Source organism: Drosophila innubila (assembly GCF_004354385.1).
Source record: "Drosophila innubila isolate TH190305 chromosome 3R unlocalized genomic scaffold, UK_Dinn_1.0 2_E_3R, whole genome shotgun sequence".
NCBI classification, from domain to species: Eukaryota; Metazoa; Arthropoda; class Insecta; order Diptera; family Drosophilidae; genus Drosophila; species Drosophila innubila.
Genome location: NW_022995380.1, coordinates 11765489 through 11791346, shown reverse-complemented (window position 1 = coordinate 11791346; position 25858 = coordinate 11765489). Strand labels below are relative to the sequence as shown.

The 25858-nt window shown below is 37.7% G+C and overlaps 2 protein-coding genes across 3 annotated transcripts in view; one reads left to right on the top strand and one right to left on the bottom strand.

Annotated features, from left to right (window-relative positions):
* The window catches only part of LOC117790489 (zinc finger protein rotund), a 38148-nt gene extending 13966 nt beyond the window's left edge, over positions 1–24182 (top strand). The window contains exons 3-8 of one of the 2 annotated variants that reach the window (XM_034629947.1): positions 535–636; positions 2034–2076; positions 3779–3832; positions 4689–4978; positions 22674–23748; positions 23812–24182. In XM_034629947.1, coding sequence (XP_034485838.1) covers positions 535–636; positions 2034–2076; positions 3779–3832; positions 4689–4978; positions 22674–23748; positions 23812–24128 — 1881 coding nt within the window. In that variant the 3' untranslated portion in view covers positions 24129–24182. Of the gene's footprint in view, positions 1–534; positions 637–2033; positions 2077–3778; positions 3833–4688; positions 4979–21766; positions 22523–22673; positions 23749–23811 lie in introns of those variants that run through there. The other variant, XM_034629948.1, reaches the window with a different exon arrangement.
* Positions 10124–11474, bottom strand: LOC117790491 (GTPase-activating protein RacGAP84C). The gene is made up of 3 exons (XM_034629949.1): positions 11191–11474; positions 10340–11135; positions 10124–10282 (listed from the first exon to the last, which is right to left on the bottom strand). Exons 1-3 carry the CDS (start codon positions 11472–11474, stop codon positions 10265–10267), a joined length of 1098 nt encoding a protein of 365 aa, XP_034485840.1. The 3' UTR covers positions 10124–10264.
* Positions 24183–25858: the final 1676 nt, after the last annotated feature.

Here is a 25858-nt window from a genome sequence, read left to right as displayed (position 1 = left end):
TTTATCAACTACGAAAAATTACGAATATTCTATCTAATTATCGATAATCTTATTTAAAGTACATAAAATATTAAAATATCTTAAAATTACATTTTTGATCAAGCCTGTATATTTATACTGTTTACAAGCGAATTTTATTTTTATTTTAAAATAATTTCACACAAATTTGTTAAGAATTATATTTTTGTTTTATTAAATTACATAATTCAAAGAATTAATTACAAATATGCGTTTAATAGATATCTGTTTCTATTAACTGCGCGTTGAGAATTTGTTTCCATTTATATATTTACTAATATATAAAAAATAAATATAAAATCTCATTTCTTTAATGTAATCCGTAACGAAAGGTTCTTTTCTATTACTGTTTTAGTGATGAACAATTTGTACATTCACCTAAATATAATTTTCTTCAGTTGATACAAATTTTTTCAAATTTTTAACTGAAAGTCTTATTAAAGACACCTATGACCTAATCGAAAAATAATATATTATATTAATACCCATTATTCTCATATGTTTGGTCCTTTGCAGCATGCCAAGGATATTAGCGATTACAATCTTTGGCCACCGACACCGCGCAGTCATCAGCATGCCAGCGAGCATCATCCGATGTCCTTGAAGCAGGAGTATGAGGTAAGTGGTGCACCGTGATGTAAGTGGTGCTAACGGTGTAAGTGGTATAAGCAAGTGCCGTTAAATGCCCATAGAATGCGATATTACTTTATGGCACATGCATACAAACGATTGCAACAAAAGAAACGGAAACAAAAGCATAAATGCAACAAAAACAAAGTGAAATACAAAAACGTTTCTAAACTCGCGTGCCGGCACCGCTTTGCATTTGTTGTTGTTATTTTTGTATTCTTTTTATTTACTTTTATACCAGACGAAAGCGGGTTCAACCCCCAACCCCCTGCAGTCCCCAATGGCTTGCCCCCTTTTTGTTTGTGGGTGCAATATTTGTATACAAATAACTGTATTTTTCTTGTTGCATTTTGCTGGCAATTTGTTTTTGCTTTGCTTTTGTTTTTGTGTTTCTTTCTAAGCATATCAGAAAATGTTTAGAGCAAGCTAACGCTCTTTTATTTTATTTTTTCCGGGGTTCACTTTTATATTTTTTATTTCATTTTATTTGAAGCAAGGCATTTGCCTATGGCATGTGTCCTAGGTCATGTCTGGCCCTATGAAAAAGAGAGGGATACTGAGTGCGGGGAAAAGAGAAAGATAGAGATTTCGATGCTTTTAACCTATATCCACAATTTTCAGGCTATCGAAAGCAGAAGCCGCAGCGTCAAATAAATTTTTGTATTTATTTTTTTCTGTTTGATTTTCCTACGTTTTTTTTAACACTCTCACTTTGCCCCAGTTAGAAATTTTATTCATATATTCTCCCTGAATTGATTTGTATTTTTCTCTTGTTTTGAATTTGTGTTTTGTCACGCGTTTGATTTGAATTTTCCATGTTTGTCTGGTTTTTTTTGCGGATCGAATAAATCGCGTCAAAAGCCGTTGAAAGCGTGTTTCCATAGGTCACACAATATGTTGGTTTAGATTTAAATATTTGCTCTTGTTGTTGCATTTTATTGATGCCCGTTTAATTTGTTGATCTAGTGAAATCATTAGAAATGCACTCAAATATTTTCACAATTTTATTTCGCATTGGATGCATTTTATTGGGTATAACATAGAAATTAGTGAAAGTTATTTAAAATAAAAATTAAAATAATAATGATTTATAAGTTATAGATATTGACTTGTAAAAATTTGAGTTCATTGGTAGTATATAATCTAATATTAGTTTTTAAAAGATTGTGACATGACATTGTATCTATTAACATTAGTCAAGCGATAATAAAATAGTTAATATAGAAGCTTATCTTCCATGCAAATGTGCTCAAAGTCATTGTCTGGTATTAATAATCGTTGCTTTGAAATAAAATAAAATGTTGTACATAATATATACACGTAATTATTGTATATTAAATGATTATTTTTTGCAAATCATCTAAGAGATATTCTTTTTATTGTAGGCCAAAATGAACGATCACCACCTCCACAATAATCTGCAAAAAGGTGAGTTATTAACGAAACGGGAAACATCTTTTGACCTGCCTCAAACTGAAGACATGACCCCAAATTGCATACATGGCCAACGAAACTGTTACCAAGTTGAATGACAGAATTTGCGCGGTAGTTTGGTGCTTCACCACTCCGCTGGTTAATTAATTGCTCACAAGAACAAGAAACGATAATCACGAATCTCGAGCAGATTCGGAATGGGGGAGAGAGAGGGCGAGGGCGAGGGCGCGAGGTTCGATCGAAGAGATAGGAATCTGCGGGAGAGATACGTTGCATACGTTGCATAAAAGTTAAATTGCAACACGCGTGCGGCATGACGATGGGTGAAGCAAAGACAAAGGCGAGCGAACAATGTTATCCAATGCAGTTACTCCTCAGATACTTTCAGATACTCCCACGGAGCGCGCCGAAAATTGACCTTTAACTGAAAGAACAACAGCGGCAACAGCAGCAGCCACAACAACCACAACAACAACAACAACAATTGGCAGCAAAATGCTTACAACATGTTTACATAAATTCCTAAAATGCAAACAACATTGGCAGCGGCAACATTGACAGCAACACGCTCCAAAAGGGTTCGAAAAACGGGTTCGGGGGCTCGGGTTGGGGATCGGGTTCGATATCGATATCGTTTAGCTCCGTTGGCGGCAACGATCTCGGCCCGATAATGTCAACGCTAGGCAATTGGCCAATAACATTGTTGTTGCTGCTGCTGTTGCTGCTGTTGTTGCGATAAGCATCTGCAACATTGCGGCCAACAATGTAGATGTAGATGTATCTATGCGATGCAATGCCTCTTACTTGAGAGCCCATGGCTTTCGCTTGTACAAATTAACAATAAGACGGCTCCTACTACTCCATGGCCATGACTCAGAGTTGCCTGCCGCTGCTGCAGCAAGTAGCTCATGCTGCTGAAAGCTGGATGCTGGCCTGGTTACCGCTATGTTGGTTGGTTTGGACAACTTTTCCGCTTGGCGCCAATCGCTGGCGGTAATTAACACTGAAAATGTTTGCTTGGCCCCACAACAATTACAATTACAGGAGCCACAACAACTGGACGGGTCTTGCAACCAATTTGGTGGCAAGAATTGTCTGCAAATGTTTTATTAGAAATGCTTTTGACATGCCTGACTCCATGGGGCGTCCCATCGTCCATGATCTGCAGTCCGCTAATCCTCTCCTGGCTAGGCCCAGAGTCATCATCAGCTCATCAACAGATTCACACAATTTTTGCACGCAAATGTGCTGGGCACTCAATTATAGATAGCTACATAGATGGATGGAACTCAGGCGGGCATAAAGAATTATGAAAAAAAAACTGGGAACTGTGAAACTATTTTCACATAAACTGTAACTCAGTTGAGAGATTTCCCAGTGGCAATCAGAGCGGCCAAGTTTAATTAGACAAGCCAGCGAGTCAGCATAACAACAAGGGGCAAGGGGCAAGGGGCAAGTGGCAAGTGGCAATGGCAGTGGCAAGTTGGCAGGCGGCAGGTGGAAGCTGCAAGTTGCACATTGCACGTTGTCTGTTGCCAGCTGCGACGACATTGGACAACGTGACGTGAGTGAACGTCGGCAGCTTGTACTCATCTGAGCTGATAGACAGCCGTGTGGCAGTGTGGCAGCATTAGATGGCGCCACGGCTGACACAATTCAACATCAACTGAAGCAAACAACTCAATTGCAATTGCAGGTCACTTTCTGGATGACAATCGTCTGGAGCATCATGCCGCAGTCACCGGACAAGGTAAGCCTTAGCTTTAACTCCAGGCAAGCTTCTGGCCTTTTAAGGTCCATTAGCACATGTCAGCAGCATGTTCCTTTCTCTTTGAAGGATTCAATAAATAGGAAACAAAATACCGATTCGTATAATTACTTAAACTATTAATGTAGCAAAATATCACATGATATTTAAGCACACTTTTATAATAATCATTTAATCATGTTCCTTTAATTTTCCGAATCTAAAAGTAATATTTTCGGATGCTATTCCAATGATTTAATTTAAAATATTTTAAAATAATGTGTCAAAAATTCAATTATAAGTATCTAAAAATTAAAACATTAAATTATTAGCTGCATATTAATATATAATACTCATGATCTTCCCTATCACTACGTCTTTATTGACTATAATACCGACCATTTTCGATTGATTATTCTTCAAAAAGAAAATTGATATTTTAATTGTCGATTGAAGACAACAGTAGAATTTGTTGTTAAAGATTAAGCATAAGAGTGCATCGATTTATTAGGGGCAATTCTAAGAAACCATAGTTCTAAAATCAATTCCTAGTCCCCGGTTTTTGAGTTGAAAAACGTGTTTTTTTTATTTTTTTAGCATGAAATTTTACCATATCTTTAGTACTTTAAATCCGACTAGGAATTGATTTTAGAACTATAGTTTCTTAGTAAAAACATCGTACAATTTACCATAGATTACGAATATGACTTACCATTTTTTTTTTTTCGAAAAAATCGATGCACCCTATAAAGCATACCTTGTTTGAAGTTGTTGGATTCAATATCCGATTTCTCAAAGAGTATTTTCTCCCTTATTGAATGAACACTTGTTAACCGTATTGCAAATTTGTACTTCTCAGGCAGCTTGGGACATAGTGCCGCCAATGGAACTGGCCCTGGACCAGGAGGTGGCGGTGGCAACTCTGGCTTGGGTGTCGGTGGGCATCATGGCAATCATGTGACCGCCGCCGCTGCAGCAGCTGCTCATCATCATAATAACGCTGTGGCAGCCGCATCGGCGGCAGCGCTGCTCGTTGTGCCCCAGCCCATAAATGCCAGCAAAATGGGCGGACCTGGAGTGGGCGGAACCGGAGGACATGCACCGGCTGGCGGCAGTGGACGAAAATATCAATGCAAAATGTGTCCGCAGGTGAGTTGAGAGCGATTAACAAACGAACGAATACATTTATTGCCACTGTTGGCCGCTGTTTGCATTGCCCTCAACTGTAAGTTAAGGCCATAGGTTTAAACAGTTAACATTTTTTGGCCGACGGCCTTGCACAAATTGCTGGCCACTTAGCCCCGAGAACATTGACAGCAGCTCGGGAGAACGCATCGATGGATGCCGTGGCACAACGACGACGGCTTTTTGTTTACAATTTTCCAGTTGATTTGCTTTGGACAAAGTTTCGAATTTCAGACGACCATCCAGTTGGTCCCGTTCCCATTTCCATTCCCTTTCCCTCTACCTTACGCCTTCGACATCAAGTGCGTTTTTTTTCCCACATTTCATTCAGATTTCAGTTTGGCGGCTCACACACTTGGCCAAAAACGAAGCCAGCACCGTCATGGCATTGTATTAATGACACTCAAGCTGAGGCCGACAGATGCTGCAGCCGCTCATAAAAGGTCAATTATGCATCAACTTGCCCATATAGAAATACTTACGAGTATATAAATATATTTACCGGAGTGTGTGTATATGTTTGTATTCGTTAGCGTGTTAATTACAGCTAATTGAGCTTATTGTTTTTAACGGGTTTCTCGACAATGTCAGGCGCAGGTGGCACTTAAGATTTTTAGAGTGTTAAGTTGGTGATATTCGTGAGAGACATTGTAGGTGGGCTAATCCCTTCAGAGGTGGTGTATTTGTTCAAGCTTTAGGCATAATGACAATAAAAATAGTAAAATGCTAAGCAAAAAGCTAAGCAAATCCTATTAAAATATTTAAAAACCTATTTTAGTAGTCGTAAATCAACCGATTTGATTGCAGTGCAAATTTTAACTACGAGCAAATTTTAAGAGCTTGATTAATTTTAAGTTTTGTTATTGAGAGTTGGAGTTCGAACTAGTTAGAATTAACTGCAATAACTGAATTCTGTTCTAAATTTTTAAAAGACAGACCTTGCATGGCAGAATCCGCTACCTCAAAAAGAAAAAACTTGATAAAAACACTAAGTTAATGTATTGACATCCTTATATCCTTTATATGAAATATTTTACGACTGTACCAAAATACGAGTATAATTCCTTAATTTCTTCTTTTGATTGCGTGTGTATCTGCGTAATACAGAGACCGAAAAAATGAAAGTAAATTGAACAACGCCCAGAGAAGAACAAAAATAAAAAATGTTGTAGAAATAGTAGCAAAATTGTTGTAGCTGAAATTTGCTGTTGTTTTTGTGGTTTTCGTTGCTGTTGTTGTTGTTGTTATGTATATTTTTTTGAACAAGAACAGCGTCGACAACGAAAATTTGTTGTCCATTGGACGAATGATATGTCGGCCAGATATGCCACACCCAGAACGCCCACAAATTGTGGTGCGGAGCTAACAGCTTTTGCAGCACTGATGAGCGGTATGCCCAAGCACATATACATACATATATTCGAATACACAGAGAACACGCACAGTGGGACGAATGATGATGTTGATGACGCTGCTGAAAAGCCAAAAACAATAGTACCAACAGCAACAATTGCAACAACAGTTGCATATGCAGGCGGCGAGGTGTTCATTTGTGCGAGGCAAAGTGAAATAGCAGCATGCCTAAAAGTATGCTACATTCTTTTTTTGCCTTGCGTGCGAGTGAATTCGCAGTTGTCATGTGTATGTGTGTGTGTGTCAATTTTGTATTCTTTTTTTAAGCTCATACACACACACACACACACACTTGCAAGTGAATTTATGAGTAAGTGTGTGTGTGTGTGTGTTTGTGTGCTCTGCACTACTGAAAATTAGTGCGTTTCTACGTTCAAAAGCGTCTGCTGGGCTGCTAGGTTTTTAATTACCCACACTTTGCATTTTTTTGTTATGCTTCGGACTGCTTTGGCAGTCGCTTTGTTGTTGTTGCCCCTACAGGCTGCAGGCTGCTGTCCGATGCCCGATGCTAGCTACAGCTTCAATTGGAATTACTTCACTTGGCACTCTCATCTACGTTGTAGACCAACAGCAGCATGAGCCACTTTTTTTAATGCCTTTGACTGGCCACATCTCCATGTCTATATAGCATGCATATATGGCAGCATGTCCACTTGTGGGTTGCGTATGTGTGTGTGTGTGTGTGCATGAGGTACAGCTAAAGCCAGCCTATCCTGTTAGTGTGAGCTGCTGTACTCTGGCCTCCTTTTTTTTTTGTGCTGTACTTTTCAGCTCAGCTGAAAAGGAGGGGCAAGTGTTATTTTTGAAATTTTTGTTGGCCAAAAAATTATGTGCACTTTTTTGAAAAGTGGGAGGTTATATGTTCAGTAGCTGCTCACCGCTCTACATATGCATCCTGTTCGAATCGAGTTGCATCAGCAATAATAATTATTTTAAAAATTATTTTTGCGCTGCTAACAATCATTGAGAAAATCATGGCAGATTGTGTTTGATTTTTTTTATCAAATATTCTGACTGCGAGCAATGTGAGAGCTTAACATTATTCAAAGTCAAAGGCAGGCATTTTGAAACTATAGAAATATGATTTTTTCCCTCATATTTGTAAATATTCGTAATATGATTCAGAAAATATTCGTATTAAAATATTTTATATAATTCACACCCACATTGAAGAGCTGAAAAAAATGCAGAGTTGCTTATATAAAATTAAAATGACTAACTGAAAATTATGTAAAATAAAATTCTCGATTTGGAGCTACCCTGCAATAAGCTAAAATTGTTTTAGAAAAATATTTAGAAATAATGTTTATTAGCTTATATGTACATCGTAAGATGAGTTAAAGGCTTGATAAGCTTTAGTACAAAGTGCAGGGTATTAAAATTAACTGAAATAAGCGCAAAAGTATGCAACGCTTTTTGCGTCATGTTATTATTAGCGCAACGCTACTCGACATGTGTGCGTGTGCGTGTACGTGTATTCATGTATATGTATATGTATGTGTGCGAAATAAAAATTGCTGCTGCCTTTTAGGCGCTGCCACGCCTCCCCCGCACACACACACGTAATGCTCCTTTATTATTTTTAACAGCAATTTTTTAGTTACATTTGACGTTTTTTTATTCACTCATCTTCCTTCACTGGAAAACTTCGTATATGCACTAACACAATTACACACGCACACCAAAGCGAGGCACTGGACATTGCATTTGCAAAGTGGTAACGGCCGAGGGAGGGGTGGTGAGGTAAATGGGAGAGGGAATGGGGCACTTCAAATGGCTCACACTATCAATTAGTGAAATTACATGCGAAAAACGAGCGAAAAATGTTTTACCACCATGGAAAGAATAGAAAAATAAAATTGGAAAAAATAACCACATGTTCTAGCACACACACATGCATGTGAACTCACACATTTATGTGTACGTATAAGTGCACGTATGTATGTACAAGTTGTTAGTGTGTATGTTATTCCCCTCATTTAATTAACAATAAAAATAGGCTAAAAAGTCTAAAAAACTGCAAGCGATTATGCATACAGACTGCCCGTATACACACATACACACGCACACACTGACACACTTCTCGGACACACACACACATGCTCGACACACACTCACATACATTGCAAACGCGCCATTTGTTAAATAATTTTAACACGCGCCCCCAAGTTCGCTTTTTTACCAAACTGCAAAGCTTACACACACACACACACACTCACAGACACACACACGAATACGCACACACACCGAACGCAGGGCATTAAAATTTTATCCGATATAATGCATGAATTATGTAAACTATTTTTATTTTTATTATTTTTATTTTGCCTTTTATTGTTTCCGTTGATTTTTGTTATTTTTCTATTTTTCGCTACCCTTTATAATTGAAAATGTGCAATATTAACTTTGTGCATCTTCGCCTCGGTTAATTATATGTGTTCATGATCAACATCAACCGAAGATTCCGTTTATAGTTCCAGGGTAGAAATTAAAATTATAAACATAATTTCCTGTTCATCATAGGTAGTTCATTTCTGATATGGATTTTCACATTTCTTTGCACAAAAATGAACAAACTTCTGTTACAAGAGCTGTTTTAATATTGTTGTGATAATGTATAAGTTTCGTTCCACTACGAAAATATCATAACGATGGGAGGATCAATGCAGAAGGTATTCAAGGAAGAAGAGGAAGATACCATTACTGAGTTTTATACGATACCTTAGGGCTGAGCAGACGGTATCTTGTAGTCCAGCTCATTCTTACTTGCTGTAGTTTTTTTTTCAGTTGTTTTGTTTGTTTTTTTTTCCATTTTTATGCGTTGCATTTTTCTGTGACGGTATTGGTGGCCCTAGCATTTAGCCATTGCCCCTGCTTTTGAGTGTGTGTGTGTGTGTGTGTGCGTGAGTGTGTATGTGTCTGTGAGTGCATATGCATGTATGTGTGTGTTGGTCAGCGTCCTTTGGCATTAGCATTTGGTTAATACTAACGTGTCGCCCTCTATCGACCGAAAAAAAGCTACTCATCCATTGGCACCCAATTTTTAGTGCGGTTAGCAACAGACGCACACACTGAGTTCCATTTTTGCCGTCTCACTTGTTCAATACGGCCATCTCCTTCTGTTCGCGGCTGCAGCTTGTTTATTTTTAATTTCATTATATGTACATTATTATTTTTCCAATGCATTGTGTGCGCGTGTGTGTGTGTGTCTATTTATGCACTCGCCCGTTGCATTCAAGTGTTTTGTTTTGTTTTGTTTTGCTTGTATTTTGCATTTTGCATGAAATGATCAATTTTTTTGTCAAGCAATCGGAAAATTGTTTTTAAAATGTCAACTAGTTTCTCTTTTTCTGTTATTTCCATTTGTTATTGTATTAACGCTTCAAGCAACTTATTTATTTACGTACAAATATTTCACTATGTGTTTTGGTTTCTGCTTAAAATAATATAAATAATAAACAACTCCAAATGTCCATGGGAAATATTAATTTTAAAACATTTTTTCTCCCTTCTACTATTTATTGTATCTCTGATTCTGCCCTTTCATCAATATTGTGAATTGAAACTAAATTCCAAATGGTTGCATTAATTAATTAATATACAATATTTTTCTATTATGGAAACTCAACAGAAATTAAATTCATAAATTTTATTTCCTTCAAATTCAATCAAATTTCTCTAAAAAAGGTGCCAAGCTTAAAGTTATTGGGTTTTATTCGGGATTTCTTTGAAACACTCGTATGCTGAAAATGTTGTGATATTATGTGTCTAATGTGAGACATTCTCAACTTAAATTATACTTCGAGAAATTGGAATACATCAGCTTTCAATTAAAAATCAATCGACCAAATTAACCTGGAAATCAAAGATCTGTTGAGACGATAGCAATTTTCTTGAAGATCAGAAACTTACCATAGATCTGAAGTATGTTTTAACGGATTGCCAGTGCAAGCTGGGGGAACGATTGCTCTCTCGCTTCCACTCATCATCATCCATCGAGCACGCTGGCATCAGTGGCTCCACCTCAAGAAACTGAGCCCAAAATCCAGGCGACTGCAACAGCAGAACTCGCAGCACTTGCTGCCAGACTACAATGTTGCTCAAATTGAGATCGACATCGTCGAAGAGTGTGGGGGCAAATACGACGGCGATATTGCTGATGGACATCTTGACAGACGGACTCTGGGCAATGCGTTGCCAGTGCAGCATGAGGAAGGCCAATGTGTCGCGATGTGCCTGTTGCAGATCCACCACGGCCAGATACAGCTGCTCCTCGGCAGCCAAGGGATCGCTGAGTTGAGTGGCAAGTATAAAGTCGGGTCTGTGGTACATGGGAATCAGAGGACGATGCAGGGTGCGCAGGAATTCCTTGACACAGCAACAAAGCGTATGTGTATCCTTATTGCCCAGATGCGGAGTTGTCTTGCCACGCAGCAGCTTATGTCGCAGTCGCTTCACCTTCTCTCTGGTGGAGGAGACGCGATAGAGACCCTCCTGATTTAAGCCACGTGCCTCAATCTCCGTCACACAGTGCACAATCAAAGCGGGCACCATGGGCGACACACTGGGAGCAAAGTCGCTCAAGTGGCCACGTTTCGAGTTAGCCAGAGGTTGTGGTATACAATTCACAGTCAGTTGGTCGCAGCACTCCGTGTGGCAACGCAGTGGACAATCGCGACATCTCAAACTAGCCATGGCAAAGCGAATACTGTAAGCATCTTAGATGAATCTCAGCTTGTTGCAAGATGGAAACAACAACTCACCGTTTATTGCAGTGCACACAGTTGCCCACGTTGGAATAATACACCTTCAACTTGAAGTTGTGCTGACGCAGCAGCATCAACGATGGCTGCAGACTGGGGCTGGGGGAGGGGTTGGGGCTGGGGCTGGGGCTGGCCGTGTAGCAATCATTGTCGTCGCAGCCATTTGGATTCATCTCGATGCGATCCTCAAGCGAATCCATTGACTGCTCATCGTACCAACGAAACTGTCTGCTCAGGTCATTGTACGAATTATATTCACGTCGAGTTCTGTCCCTGCTCTGCATCTCAGCGCGTTATGCCAGCAAAAAACGAAAAAAAAAAAAAAAAAATCACTTGCCACGCAGTCGTCGACGACAACGTCTGTTTTCCAGCTATCGCCAGTTCTATATACTTACTGTAAAATACTTCTATAGTATATACCTTCTGCAAGTAAATATGTACTGACTAAATCAGCTGTCACTTTTCATTGAGTCAGCTGCATGGACAATATTTTTCAAGCTAAGCTTTACTTCGACGAATGTTTATAAAAATAGAAGGAAAGAGTTTCGGCTCGGCTCAGAATATAATCTTCCACGTTTCGACTGAGGACTGTGAAATGACAGTATACATCAAACGACTTCATAGCTACTAAGTTTGATTTATTAAATCGAAGAACCCAAAGACTTTCAGGAAAAATAAATACCTAGTAATTTGGTATCAGATATTTAATAGTGGACTTAATTATTTATTTCGATATTGAACAAACTATTACTATAAATTAAATGTTTACTTGGTTTTTATATTGAAACCCCTTGCCTTCTTCTTAAATATCTAAATAAATGTCATAAATTACTAAAATAAAAGAACATTGAAAATTTTAATTTTTCAATTTTCCCGGAGCTAATTTTCCTATTACTGTAGATACGTATACTTAATAATATATCTACATATGAATTATCTGCATCTTCTATATGCATAATAAGTAGCATAATTATTTAATTTAGTTACACATTACGTGCTGCTTTGCATTAGTACCACAATACTAAAATCAAGTATATAATTTTAATAGAAATTCTTTAAACAATTTAATTAAGTTGGTATTTATTCATTATGTCCATTAAAAACTAAATCCATTGATTTATTTGACAATATTTTTTTGAAAATAGAGATAAATGCGCTAATCAAAAACACCCCTTAAAGTTCATTGTCAAATCGCAGAGATTGTTGAACAAATCGGCTTGAAAACAATTTGTCAAGTATCAATGAATTCTAAACGCGATGAAAATGGCTCAATGGCCGCGCTAAATGGATGAAAAATTCATGGAAAAACGCTTTGCGGCTGGCAAACAAAATACGTCAAAAAAATTTGAAAACCAACCATAAAAAAAAAAACAATTTAAAAAAATATATCAGAGGACGCAGATCAAAAAGTGAAAATGTTAGACTAAGCGAGCCAAAAAGCAAAATATGAAGAGAGAAAATAAAATCCAAAAACAAAAGGAACTTTTTTATTTTAGATTTTTTCGTCTGACAAATGTGTTGCATACTTGCCGGCGCAGCGTTTTGCCATCAATTTTATAACGAACGACGGCATCGGCAACAGAGCAGAGAGCACTTTTTTTTTTGTTCCTGCTGAAGCGGTATGGGTGCGAATGAGGCGCAGCAACGAGCAAAATTAACGAACGAGGCGGGCAAAAGGCGAAAAAGAATTTGATTTTTATATTTTGTTGCCGTTTTTTAGGCGTCAATTGCAGCAGCAGCGACAGCGACTGCGACTGCGACGCAACTCAGTATGGGTGTAAATGTGTGTGCGTCGATTGGATGTGGTAGACGCATATATATGTGTGTGTGTGTGTGTGATGGGCGTCGCATTGAATTCGTGTAGTTATTAATGCGTATTGAAATACTCATGTGCATGTATCTACATAAGTCAATGTGTGTTTGCGTATGCCTGTTTGTGTATGTGTGTGTGTGTGTGTAAGTGGTCATATGTGAGTGTGAGTACGAGTGTGTGCGTCTGTTTTGTTTGTATTCAAAGCCCACAAACGCCAGTCACGCATCGGAATAAGCCCATGCAAGTAACCATACTATAACAAATGTGCGGGCTTTGGCCCGATAACCCACCGCGCACCCTCCTCCCCCAACCAACTCTACACCCCTACTCATGCCATTGCCCATATGAGTGTGTGCGTGTGTGTGCCTGTGCTTTTCGACCGTCCACTGCGTTGAAACACAAAAACACAACAAAACAACTAAAAAATCTCAGTGACAAATAACAAAAAAAGGAAATACAAAAATTGAACCAAAGCAAAATGCAAAGCACAAACAATAAAAAAGAAAGTATAGCGCCAAAACCCTCTGACAGTGTTGCCACATTGTCGTAATTACTTTTGCATGCCTAACAGCAGTTACATACTTTTTGGAAGGTTAAAAGTATTACAGTTTTCAAACTGAAAAGAATAAAATACACAGGAGATTTTATATGAATGGTATAAGAGTAGAAAAAAGAGATTAAGAGATCTTCCTCCCGTTCTTATCATGTACAGACATATTCAAAAAATTCTTCATTTTTAAACTCTATTGCTACAAACTCAGTGTGAAACAGGCACGACAAGAAAAGCGGCATTTAAAAAAACACATTACGTTATTTTGAATATATTTATGCAAACAGAGTTTTTCAGAGTGGATATAAATAGAATTCAAGCGATCGCTTCAATAATAATACAACCAAGAGATATTTATCCGTATTCATTTTCTAAATATTGTCTAACCCAATTTTAAAATGCTTTAATAATTCTAGAATTATAAATAAATTACATATATTTTATTGGCAACTCTATGGCTTCATCATTCCGCATTGAATGCAAAATAGACTGAACTAAAAAATACAAAATCTAAAAGCAAACACACCCGCACACCAAAAACAAACACAAATGCAAATGCAAAAGCAAATGCAGTTCACTTGTAGAGGGGTGATGGATTTGGAAAGCAGCGAAAAAGCAAAACAAAAGCAAAGAAAAAAAATGTGATAAATGGAAAAAAAAAAATTGTTTTTGAACAGGTCACAAGTGCGGCGTGCGATAGAGATGGCACGATGCAGTGGAAAAAATTGTTTCCTGTGACAAGGCGGCCACAAAAAAAATTTAAGGGGAGGCTGAGTGGAAAAAATGCACAGCAAATGAAAATGAAAAAAAATGCAAAAAAAATAGGAAAAAATGTGTTGAGAGGGGCAAGCAGAGTGCCCAAGCGTTTGGAGTAGAAGTCGAGGCAAGGTTGCAATGTGGCGAGGATAAAAAAAACAACTTAGGAATAGCAGCGACGGAGACGACGACGACGATAACTACAGCGACGAGCAGCAGACAAACGACGACTGCAACGCAGCGGAAGGAGTGCGCTTTGCGACCATCTGTGTGTGTGTGTATGTGTGTGGGCGAGTGGTTGAGGGTGTGGGAGAGAGGGAATGAGAAAGTGAAGATTGTGAGAGTATAAGACTTGCTGCTGGCAGTTAAGCCACGCGGTGGCTTAGGTCAGGGCGGAGGCAGCCTGAGGTGTGTGCTCCATGCTCAGCACTCTGTACTCTGTGTGTGTCTGGTGTCTGTGTGTTTTGCTGTTTTTTTTCCCTACTGCAAGTTGTTCTTTTGGTTTTCTATTTGGAGTAATTCCACGCCAGACTGATAGAGTGCTCCAAAATAGCGGATGGCGAATAGCGTTGCACGTGAGCAAGCGTAAGTAGCCCAACTACTGAAAGTGTTGCCTACTTTTATGCGCTACATTTAATTCTAATTGATTTAAGTACTAAATTATTTCTAAATAAGCTAATAACATTTATTAAAGTTGTTAGCTGCATATTTGTTTATTTGACTGACCATTTGCCATGGCAATTTCGAATGACATTTCACATGGCCAAGTGCAAAGTCAATGCAAAGCCAACTGCAAAATTCAAAGTCAATGGGAAATGGAAAAACTCTTCAATACAACAAATTACAAAAAAAAAAAAGGGAAATGCAAAAAACCGGGCAGCATCAAACTCGAACAAAACAAAATGCTGAAAAAAACTGCCAGACCATTGGGTTGGGGCTGCGGCAGGGGGGAAAAAAAGGCAGTACATTTGGGGGCGGCAATGGCTAACACGACGTTGGCAGCGAAAAAATGCTGTGCGTTTGTATGCGAATGTGTGTATGTGTGTGTGAGAGCACTGTAGCTACAATTGTATGTGTATGTGTGTGCGTGGGCAAAAATTCCCCTTTTTACATTTTTTCACAATTTTTTGCGCGTTTTTTAGAGCCCATCGTCGGCTCCAAACTTTCCCCATTCCAAATTGAGTTTGGGTCAATGTTGACGGCGACTGTTCCTTGTTGCCGTCGTTGCTGTTGTTGTTGTTGTTGTAGATGCTGTTGTTGGTGTCGTTGTTTTGGCGCTGCTCTGTCAGGTGGCTGCGACGCTAGCAGCGCAGTCGCTTTGGACCGCGCAGCATTTGAATAGCGCCAGCAGCGACGCCGCCTATGCAACCAAAACTTTTTTTTTTCAGTTCTTTCTGTATGTGTGTGTGTGTGCGTGGTATTTTTTTGCCCGTTTAGTTGGTTGTTGTTGTTGTCGCTGCTGCTTTTTTTTTCGAAGTAGCCGTTGCCAGCTTCTGTCTGTATGAGTGTGAGAGAGTGTGATTGTGTGTGTGTGTGTGTGTGTTAGCGCTCGCCCCTTTGCTGTGTGTTGATGATATTGTTGTTGTCGCTGTGTCGGCCGGCGGCGGCCTTTAGTATGCCAGGCCGCCACCCACCCACACATACACTACTACATACAGATTTCGCTGCTGCTGCGTTTGTGTTAGTGCGCGTTTTGTCTGTCTGGTTTGCTTCTCATGGCTGTCGATGCCGCCGCCGCCGCTTCTGCAGCTGTGTGCGTTGCTTTGCATCTCTCCCCGTAAATGTGTATGTGTGTGTGTGTGTACGACCCCCCAAAAATATATTGTTTCAGATTTTTTCATCATCGCTTTAGTTGAGTTTTTACATTGGTGACGGATCGTGCTCTCGGCTCGGCACGCGTTTCGCTCCACGATTCGACGCTTGACGCTCGACGCTCGACGGCTTGACGCTCAATGTTCGATAGGGCAAAGCGCGCGACTTTAGTTCAGCTGTGTGTTTTTCTGTGTGCGCAACATGTTCCTTGAGACGCCGCCAATAAAAGTAACAACAACCATCACAACCACAACCACAAACACAAACACAACAAACAACGTGCAACGTCTTCGGCTCACATCGTTGTCGTCGACGTCCTCGCGCCAAGACTAAGAAAAAGTAGCAATCGCAACACATACCAAAAAAATATAAAAAATACAACAAAAACAGAAAAAAAAGGAGGCAAAACTTGAGCTCGCACTTGACTCGGTTTCGATATCCGTTTCCGGTAAAAAGTGTGCGCGCTTTTAGATTTTTTCCATCTGGTGCTTTCTTTCAAATGAATTGCACGCTGTGTTTATTTATTGCTGCAACAGCAAAAGCGAGCAAACACAAATAAAACCGTACGTGAGTGAGTGTGTCAGTGTCTGTGTATGTGTGTGTGTGTGTGTGTACATACCTTAAGGATAAGCGAGTATCTAATACACTGAACCATCGTGGCCAACACGCGCAAGAAGTGTTAAGAGGAAAATCACGACGTCAAGCAGCTGGCTTTGTTTTCCTTCCATCTGCATATGTGTCGGTGTCTGTGTCTGTGACTGTGTCTGAGAGCATATAAATAATAAATTTTCTTTACACCGCCCCTAGTGCTTATTTGTGTGAGTGTGTGGCATATCAGCTGTTCCTTGTGTTCAATATCAAGGTCAGATTATTCTCAGTTATTGTCTACTTTCTGCGGAATCAGAAGAAGTGACATTTTAAATGTTCCGACGGTTCAAGAGAAGAGAATTCAATGCGAATGACTCTACAATTAAAAATACACTATTATTAAAAAATCTTTAAAAAGTTCCTTTACAATTTGATTTATGTTCTTATCTCAAAAACTTTTATGAAATATTTTGTCATGGAATTTAATTAAAACCTCTTCATCTTATATCCTTCAAAATGTGTTTTTTGGGTATGACTTATTTTGGATTTCAGTGGATTTAAAGTTAGAGATGAACAGACTCTTCAAGGCTTCATAATAGAAGTCTTAATCCTTCTGAAGACCTTTTTTAAATAATAATTTCCTTTTTTTAGATAAAACAATATTTCTTATTGTTTTCAGTTCCTTTTTGAGGAACATTCTTAAAAACATTGATTTGCAATTTTATATAGTTTCTATTCTTATCTTGGAATTTGTATACAATTACTTCCTTTGTATGTGTTTATTGAGTTTGATATAAGAGAATTCATTGACTCTTTATTTTGACTAATAAGAAAGTAAATATATTTACTTAAGTGCTTAGCAAAAATATTTCTGTTCTTTTCCTATTCCCAACTATTTCAGGTTTTTGACCAAAAATTTGCCTAATATTGTATATATATTTCTGTCTCAGAAACATACCCAAAAATAATTGCTTTTAGCTTCTGTGACATTTAACAGTTTTTATAATTTTCAACATTCGATTTTTTTCATTTTCTATCATTTCTTTTCCATATTTGATAAAGTTTTCGATTTTATAATTTTTTGGGATCCCTACCAATAAAATTTAAATGCATATTAGAAAGTATTAGCTCAAGAAAAGATTATTAGTTCTTATGTGAAAGTAAACTGCAATATACTTAGAAGAGATACCTTTTCAAAAGCAAATATAACAAAATTAAAGTAAACTAAAGTAGTTATTAATATGCATGTGCCACATTCCATATTGACTGCACATAGCTGACATAATCTCAGGCTCGATTACCCATCTCAAGTCATGATCATCAGTTTGATCCCGACCTCACACTAACTCGACTTGATGCTGCTCGCCTGCGGCATTGCAACTGTGAGTTTTTAAAACCATTCGAGCTTAAGTTAATTAGACAGCCCAAACACCTAAATTTGAATCCGAGACAGACTGAGCCTGATCCTGGCTGTGGTAGAGCAAGCATGATACTCGAGTTCAGGTTTGAGTAATTTGGGAATTCGATATGCTGAGAAGATGCCCAGCAAGCGCCACACAAATACCTCAACCCGTTAATGGGACAGCTGTTCATAGTAATGCCAGTCCCCCCTGTACCCACGCACACTCGCACATTCACACTCAAAGCAGTTTCATGCGAGCTGTTAAGGACACTTTGGCAAATTTAAATTATCGAGCGATCAGTTAATCAAAGACATTTGCTGCGTACACATCGTTCGCAGTCGGGAAAAGTGGCCAGAATTTGGGCGTACGCTTCTAATAATAATATATTAATACTCAACTATAATACATATTATTTTTAATTAAGCCGGAGCGCAAAAATTAATTGCATATTTAAAGTGATGTGGAATTAATTAATGATTAGTTCAAGCAAGCGTGGTTCGAAAAAAACCGCAGCAAATGTGAAATTAAATATCATTAAAACGCATAAGCAACATCAAAAAAAAATAATAATAATTAAATGAATATAAAAAAAATATTTGTGGATCATATGAAGCCTAGGCAATGAATATTTCATCAACTGACAATAAGTTGCATATAACTTAAAAAACGAGAAAAACAGAACGGAAACATTTTTGTGATTTTGTTCAACTTAATAAAAAGCGCTAGAATGTAGTGTGAAAATGCATTAATCAGCCAACAATAATAGCAAAAAATTATGAATAATAAAAGAGCCGGAATATTTTTTAACACATTTTTCTGTAATTAATAAAATAAAGGGTTTGAGTTTGAAAGACAGACACAAAATATAGCCAAACCGCTAAATGTTAATTAGTTAAATGGCCATTCTATGCCTTCACCCAAAATGGGATACATATACACCTTTTCTCATATACATAACATACACACATAAGCAAAACGCAATCCCCTGCTTTTATTTTTTACATTTTTTTAATTGTTTTTTTTTTTATTAATTGTGTTTTAGGATTGGGTATACAGTATGTACATAATACAATATTATACATACATTTTTACAAATGTATTGTGAACCTCATACTCATATCTCATACCATTTTTACGTTTCACATAAATGTATACAGATAAATATAAAAAAAGAGAAGATTTCACAAATAAATATTTAGGCTCACAAAAGAGAAAAATAATTCATATACTCGATCGAGTAATACCCTGTAAATAAACACACATTCGCAATATATGAGCTACATTTGAAATTTAAATGTTTAATAATTCTAAGTAAATTATTCCAAAAGTAACGTATTTTAAACATCGATCAGGAAGAAGACCGGTTTGAATAACAAGCTTAAATATTTAGATCGATTCGATGGTTAATACAGACCATGAATACTTTTTTCATGAAGATTCAATTTTGTACTACTCTTGATAAATATTCTAAACGTACAGGATATAAAAAGAACTACACACAATGGTTAAATAAAAATGTATATGACCCTTTCAATAATTGAAACAGTGGCTTATTTGTGAGAGTGTGGGTTGTAATTTATTGCTTTCACATCTATACAGAATTTCTGTTCAATTTGTAAAAATTTTCTAACTTAAAAAAATCTTTTATAATAAATATATATTTATAATTTGCTTTGTGCTTATAATGTAACAGGTATTCTTAAAATAAATATTTACTCAGTTATTTTATGTATTTATAATGTAACATGTATTTTAAAATGTTAATGATTTTTTTCGTTGTCTGAATAGCTGAATTTCGCACTTAAAAAATACAATTAATCAGAACTAGCCATAATTATTAGCATTAATGTGATAAAATATTAAAGTCCATTCAATTTGTTCCAAATCGTTTAACGGCTTTTAAATTTCTTAAAAATGAAATGTCCTTTTGCTTATTAGTATCAAAGTAGCATTATAATCATCAACAGATCTTTAAAGCTTAAAAACCATTTAAGAAATTATTCATAAATGCATTTAGCACAACTGCAAAGTACTACAAAGATGTAATACATTAAACGGTCACTTTGACATGAATATCAAACACAAAAAAATGAAAATCAAGGTCAATGTCGTGAATAGAAAACGAACTTGAATTTTTATCTAAGCGCAGAATAAATAAATACTGCAATATTCGTGTATCAAAAATCAACACTCACAAATGCTGAAATATGCAACAAATGAATGAATTATTCGCGGCGTTTAGAAATTGGTTAAGCCCACAAAACGAAAAACAAAAACTAAATGGAGCAATGCAAATAAAAACAAAGAGGACTTTCACCTGACAAGTACGGAGGATGTCTGCTGCTTGTCTGCGCTTCAATGACTTGCCCCCTAAACATAAAAAAGACTGAGAATAAAAAAATAAACGCCATATAAAAACACAGACAGTCGGGGACAGGCAAACATTTACACAAATAACGGATTTTATATGAAAAAAAATCTAATCGAAGCGAACAAAAACGACAAAGAAAATGCTGCATAGAAAAATAGTCAAATTGAAAAATCTCGCTCCCGGCCGCAGAGCAAACGAAGGGGCAGTATAAAATCAGAAAAGTCAAATGCGTAGGGAGAAACAATATTTCCGCTGCCAGGAAAAAGTCGGAAAAAAAATTGTCGACGTGCAGCGCAACGAAGCAATTGAAAATGCAAAATAAAAAGCAGGCAGTGAAAATGGCGTTAGATTTAGGACAAACCAAATAACAACTGGAAAAAATAAAATCCTATCCAGTTGCTAGTGCGGCGAGTCGAGACAAACCCGTTTTTGCGGTTTACTCTCGCACATTTTTTCACCCAAAAAAATTGATAAAAAAAAAAAATATATAGAACATGATACATTTAGCATATGCAACAGGCAGAAGACAACTAAGATTCTTTAAAGCAAAAATCTTCACAGATAACGAAATAACAATGACGAACTAACTTGGAAATTTATATACTTTGTTAATATCTCAAAACAATGCATATAAAATTTAACTTATTTAATTTTATACTATTATAGAGTACTTTATTTATTTAAATCATTTGTTTTTAATGCGGAACTCTAGCTTAAATAAATTTTACATTTATATATATATATATATATCTTTAGATATTTAAATGTTCCTTAACGACTTCAAAAAATTTAGTAGATATTCGTACATATTTTAATCAAACCCTTAAAAAAAAATGGACAATTTTTAAATAGGTGCGTAAGGTTAAAGACACCTTGTCTTAAAACACTTTTTGGCGAAGAATTTTATTTTGTTTCCCTTTGCTATTGTTTTAATTTCATTAAATTTACCTAAAGTTTTGACCTAAAATCTCAGTTTGTATATATGATAAAATTTACAACTGATAGACAAACAGTTTTTATAGCACATTTTTAATTAATTTAAAAGATACGCATTCGAAAAACATTCACATATAAAATAATTATTAATAAAACAAATAAAATACAATAAATCAAGTGAAATAAAAAGATGTTGTAAAAAAAAAGTAAAACGACATTATAGTTGAAGTTAATACAAATCTGTTGGACATACTGCTTTACAGATATTATTTAGTGCATAAATTGCTTGAAACTAATAAAATTAAAGACAGTAAATCGATATAAAAATAATAAAAAAAAGTGATTAAATGGAGGGTCGTTTGATTGAGTATCGTCCGATTGGCGGCGGACTCGACTACCATCACAATTCACCACTGATTGGCGAGATCCCTCCCGCTGGTGGGGATTATAGCCACGCCGTGCATCGCTCGATTGATCATCTGCGCAACAGTTTGAATGAACGTGTGGCGCTTGGACCGCTTAGCGTGTTCTCCAATACGCCGGATTTGCGCAGCTCGGTGCTAAGCTACAGCCAACAACCTCATCCTCATTCTCATCCGCATCCGCAACCGCAGCCGCAGCAGCAACAACAGCAACCACATCAGCCACAGCCACAGCAACAACAGCATCAGTATCACCTCAGTGGCGGTGGAGAGGCACTGCATCAGCCGAAGCCGAATCTTGAGAACAGCAGCGCCATCGCAGTTGCCGACGGCAACACCGGCAGCTCCAAGCTGATAAACGATGCTGTCGTTAGCAGCAGCAGCAGCAGCGGTGGCAGCGGTGGCAGCACAGCGCCAACGGGCTCCACACGTGGTCGCAAATCCCGCATATATCCGAATCCCAATCAGCACATTGTGGTGACCAGCAATAGCGTTGACAACGGCGGCATTCGTATGCAAAATGCAACAATCAACGAACGCAATACACAAAATCCAAATGCGAATCCCAATTCGAATCCGAATACGACGACAATTAGTGTCTCCAGCGTATCCAATGCCAATGGCATTTCATCCTCCACCAGTTCACCGCATCATATGACGCATGATGTGAAGGACACCAAGGTGATGATGATGGTTTTTTGGGGGGCGAACAGTGCAAACAGTAGCAAACCAAAGTTAACATTCATTTCAGTCAATTGATTTCTTTAGAAATACCCAATATCGCATTTATATTTATATCTTTCGTCTCTCACATGTTATCTCTATGTTGCAGATCTTCAGCTCCAAGGCGGACTTGCAGTTGCACACACAGATACACATGCGGGAGGCCAAACCGTACAAGTGTACGCAGTGCTCGAAGGCATTCGCCAACTCCTCGTATCTGTCGCAGCACACCCGCATCCATTTGGGCATCAAGCCATATCGCTGCGAGATTTGCCAGCGCAAGTTTACGCAGTTATCGCACCTGCAGCAACACATACGCACCCATACGGGAGACAAGCCGTATAAGTGCCGGCATCCTGGCTGCCAGAAGGCCTTCTCCCAGCTGTCCAATCTGCAGTCGCATTCGCGCTGTCATCAGACGGACAAACCGTTCAAGTGCAACTCCTGCTACAAATGCTTCTCGGATGAGCCATCGCTGCTGGAGCACATACCGAAGCACAAGGAGTCCAAGCATCTGAAGACGCACATATGTCAATACTGTGGCAAGTCGTACACCCAGGAGACCTACCTAACCAAGCACATGCAGAAGCATGCGGAGCGAACGGACAAACGACCGCCGATTGCTCCGGGCAGTGCGGCTGCAATTGCAGCTGCTGCCGCTGCTGCTGCTGCTGCCGGCGGCAATCCAAGCAATGCGCCAACAGCAGCCGCAACCAATCCGCAACATCAACGCAGCAATCTGGTGTTGCCACCGGTTTCGATAGCCCCCAGCGACAACAGCTACTGGCCAAAGGTAAGTCCTGACTCGGCGGCTGCCGCCAATGCCATGGAGGTAATGCACCAGCAACAACAGCAACAGCAGCAGCAACAACAACAGCAGCAGCAGCAGCAACAACAGCAGCAACAACAACAGCAACAGCAGCAACAACAACAGCAGCAACAACCACATCATCATCACACGCAATTAGGCGTTCCACCGCAGCAACACGGTCCGCCACAGCAGCAACAGCAGCCGCAACACCATCACCCACAGCAACAGCAACAACAACCACCGCCCCAACATAGCATGGAGGCCCATTATGCTCAGCCAACGGCGCCGAATAGCGGTCAGAGCAATGGACATGCGCCGGAGCAACTGCAGCCGCATCATCGTATAATGCCCGATCCAGTGCGCGAGGATATTGGTAAGAGAAATCCCATAAATTCTGATTGAAACCACTTTGGCAATATTATGAATCTCTCCACAGTATCGACACCCAGCAGCGTCGGTCCATATGATGCAGCATCTATAGCGAAAAGTACCAGCAATTCGGCCTTTACGCCGATCAACTCGATGCCGCCGCATTTGAACTCCCTGAGCCACCATCCAATGGCACAACGTCCCTATCTCTACGATGCCATCAGTTTTCCCAACAAGAATGTCAATCAGAACAATGCCAATGCCTTTCCCAATCAGCTGATCTCGCTCCATCAGATACGCAACTATGCCCATCAACCGGCGGGTCTTATGGCCGGTGAGCATCTGCTGGGCGTAAGCGTCGGGCCTGGCAAGGATAAAGGATAGCTAACGTCGTACTTTTAAGTTCTCGTTATTGTACTTACTTATGCATACATATGATATAAAATATACATACTATATATAATATATATGAAATGTTGTGTAGACCGCCGATTTGTATGCAATACGAGCTCAAGGCCCGTTTATTAGTTTCTATTTACCGTATCGTAGGAGTCGCGTATCCTGTACAGTATTATTTTGTAGTTAGTCCTAGTGCGTACTCTTCTCAACCTAAGTGAAACATACACACACATACACATACACACACACACACACACACACACACACACAGTTAAGTACTCGTATAATTATTTTAATAAATATCTCGTTAAGTAAAGTCTATTGTAAATTGCCAATTATACGTATTTCTTATTCTAATTTAACTACACCGTCCAGTTGTTTAATTTAAATCAATTTCAAGTCGTACTTGAATATTTAACGGGTCCTCGGGATACCATTCCATCAATTTTTTGATAGTCTTAGCACACATAGATCCAATCGGTAAACGCCAGTAGAAATTTCTATCTAAAAATATTCAAAATATATATTTCACAACTACCAGTGACAGATTTACTAATTTTATAACCCAAAGATTTAATCTTACTTTATTTAATTATTTCCTCACTAAAATTTAAATGCTTAAAGTCCTACACTAAAAGGAAAACTTCAATATTACATTTCAGAAATTTTTAAGTGTTCTTTTAAACTTGCGACATTAAGTTTACATCTGTTGGAACTATGGTGATTAGAATCAACATCTAAAACTGACTACAAGCTCAAAATTCCTAGATTTCAATTGTATATATTTAGCTTGGATGATCATAAAATATAGTTTTAATCCATATACAAACCGATCTCGCAGTAAAGTCGAAAATCAAAATCAACTTAAATCAAAGCTACTGCTAACTACTTACAAATGATATGTACATATTTAACTACTAAGGTTAGAACTGGCAAAACATGAGTAAAAATTGAGTAATTGAAATATATATACGAGTATCGTATTGAATACAGAAATTTCTCAAAGAAATTTTTAAAAGTAAAAGAAATATTGAAGGAAAATAACAAAGAAAGACACAGTTGAGTATTCAAGTTTTCATGTGTTTTACAAACTATAAATGAAACTATGCGATAGATTAAAATCTAAAAAAAAAAATAAACTGTTTTGAATTAAGCAAAAGAAGTATATTTAATACTATAACTAAATCTTAAATGTTCAAAACTGAAAATCGAAGCGAGAAAAATGAGAGTATAAGGTATAATAATATGTTGAAATAAATATTTTTGGTAAGACTGAAGTGATCAAAATTATAAAACAAGAGCAAAATTGAATATACAATTTGAAATTTTTACTAACTTTTAGGGCAAACAAAGATAAGAAATAACTAAGTGAACTCAACTGAATGTGTCCTAAATTTCATACTAAATGTCAGTAATTAATTATTACAAGTAGAACGGCATTCATATGTATTGTATTACGAAATTAAATAAATCGCGAAAATGGTTAATAATTAAATTTAAAATAGTTAGTCTTTAATCCCGCATTCTCAATGTAAAATAAAAACGGCAAAAATATAAAAAAAAAACTTCAAAACTTAATCGAATCCCGAAATTAAAAAGAAATATAAATAAAATAGACCGATTTAAATTGAAGATGACTTAAATATTAAGCATAGAAAATGAAAGCCAGCTACAGGAATGATGCAAAACACTATTAACATAAAGTATCCAATAAA

What these genes read in the sequence shown, in the direction of transcription:
- LOC117790491 (XM_034629949.1), bottom strand. Translation starts at nt 11,474, where the DNA reads ATGCAGAGCAGGGACAGAACTCGACGTGAATATAATTCGTACAATGAC. An exon ending in TGTGTGCACTGCAATAAACG is followed by an intron (nt 11,136 to 11,190) that starts GTGAGTTGTTGT and finishes AGATGCTTACAG; the next exon opens with TATTCGCTTTGCCATGGCTA.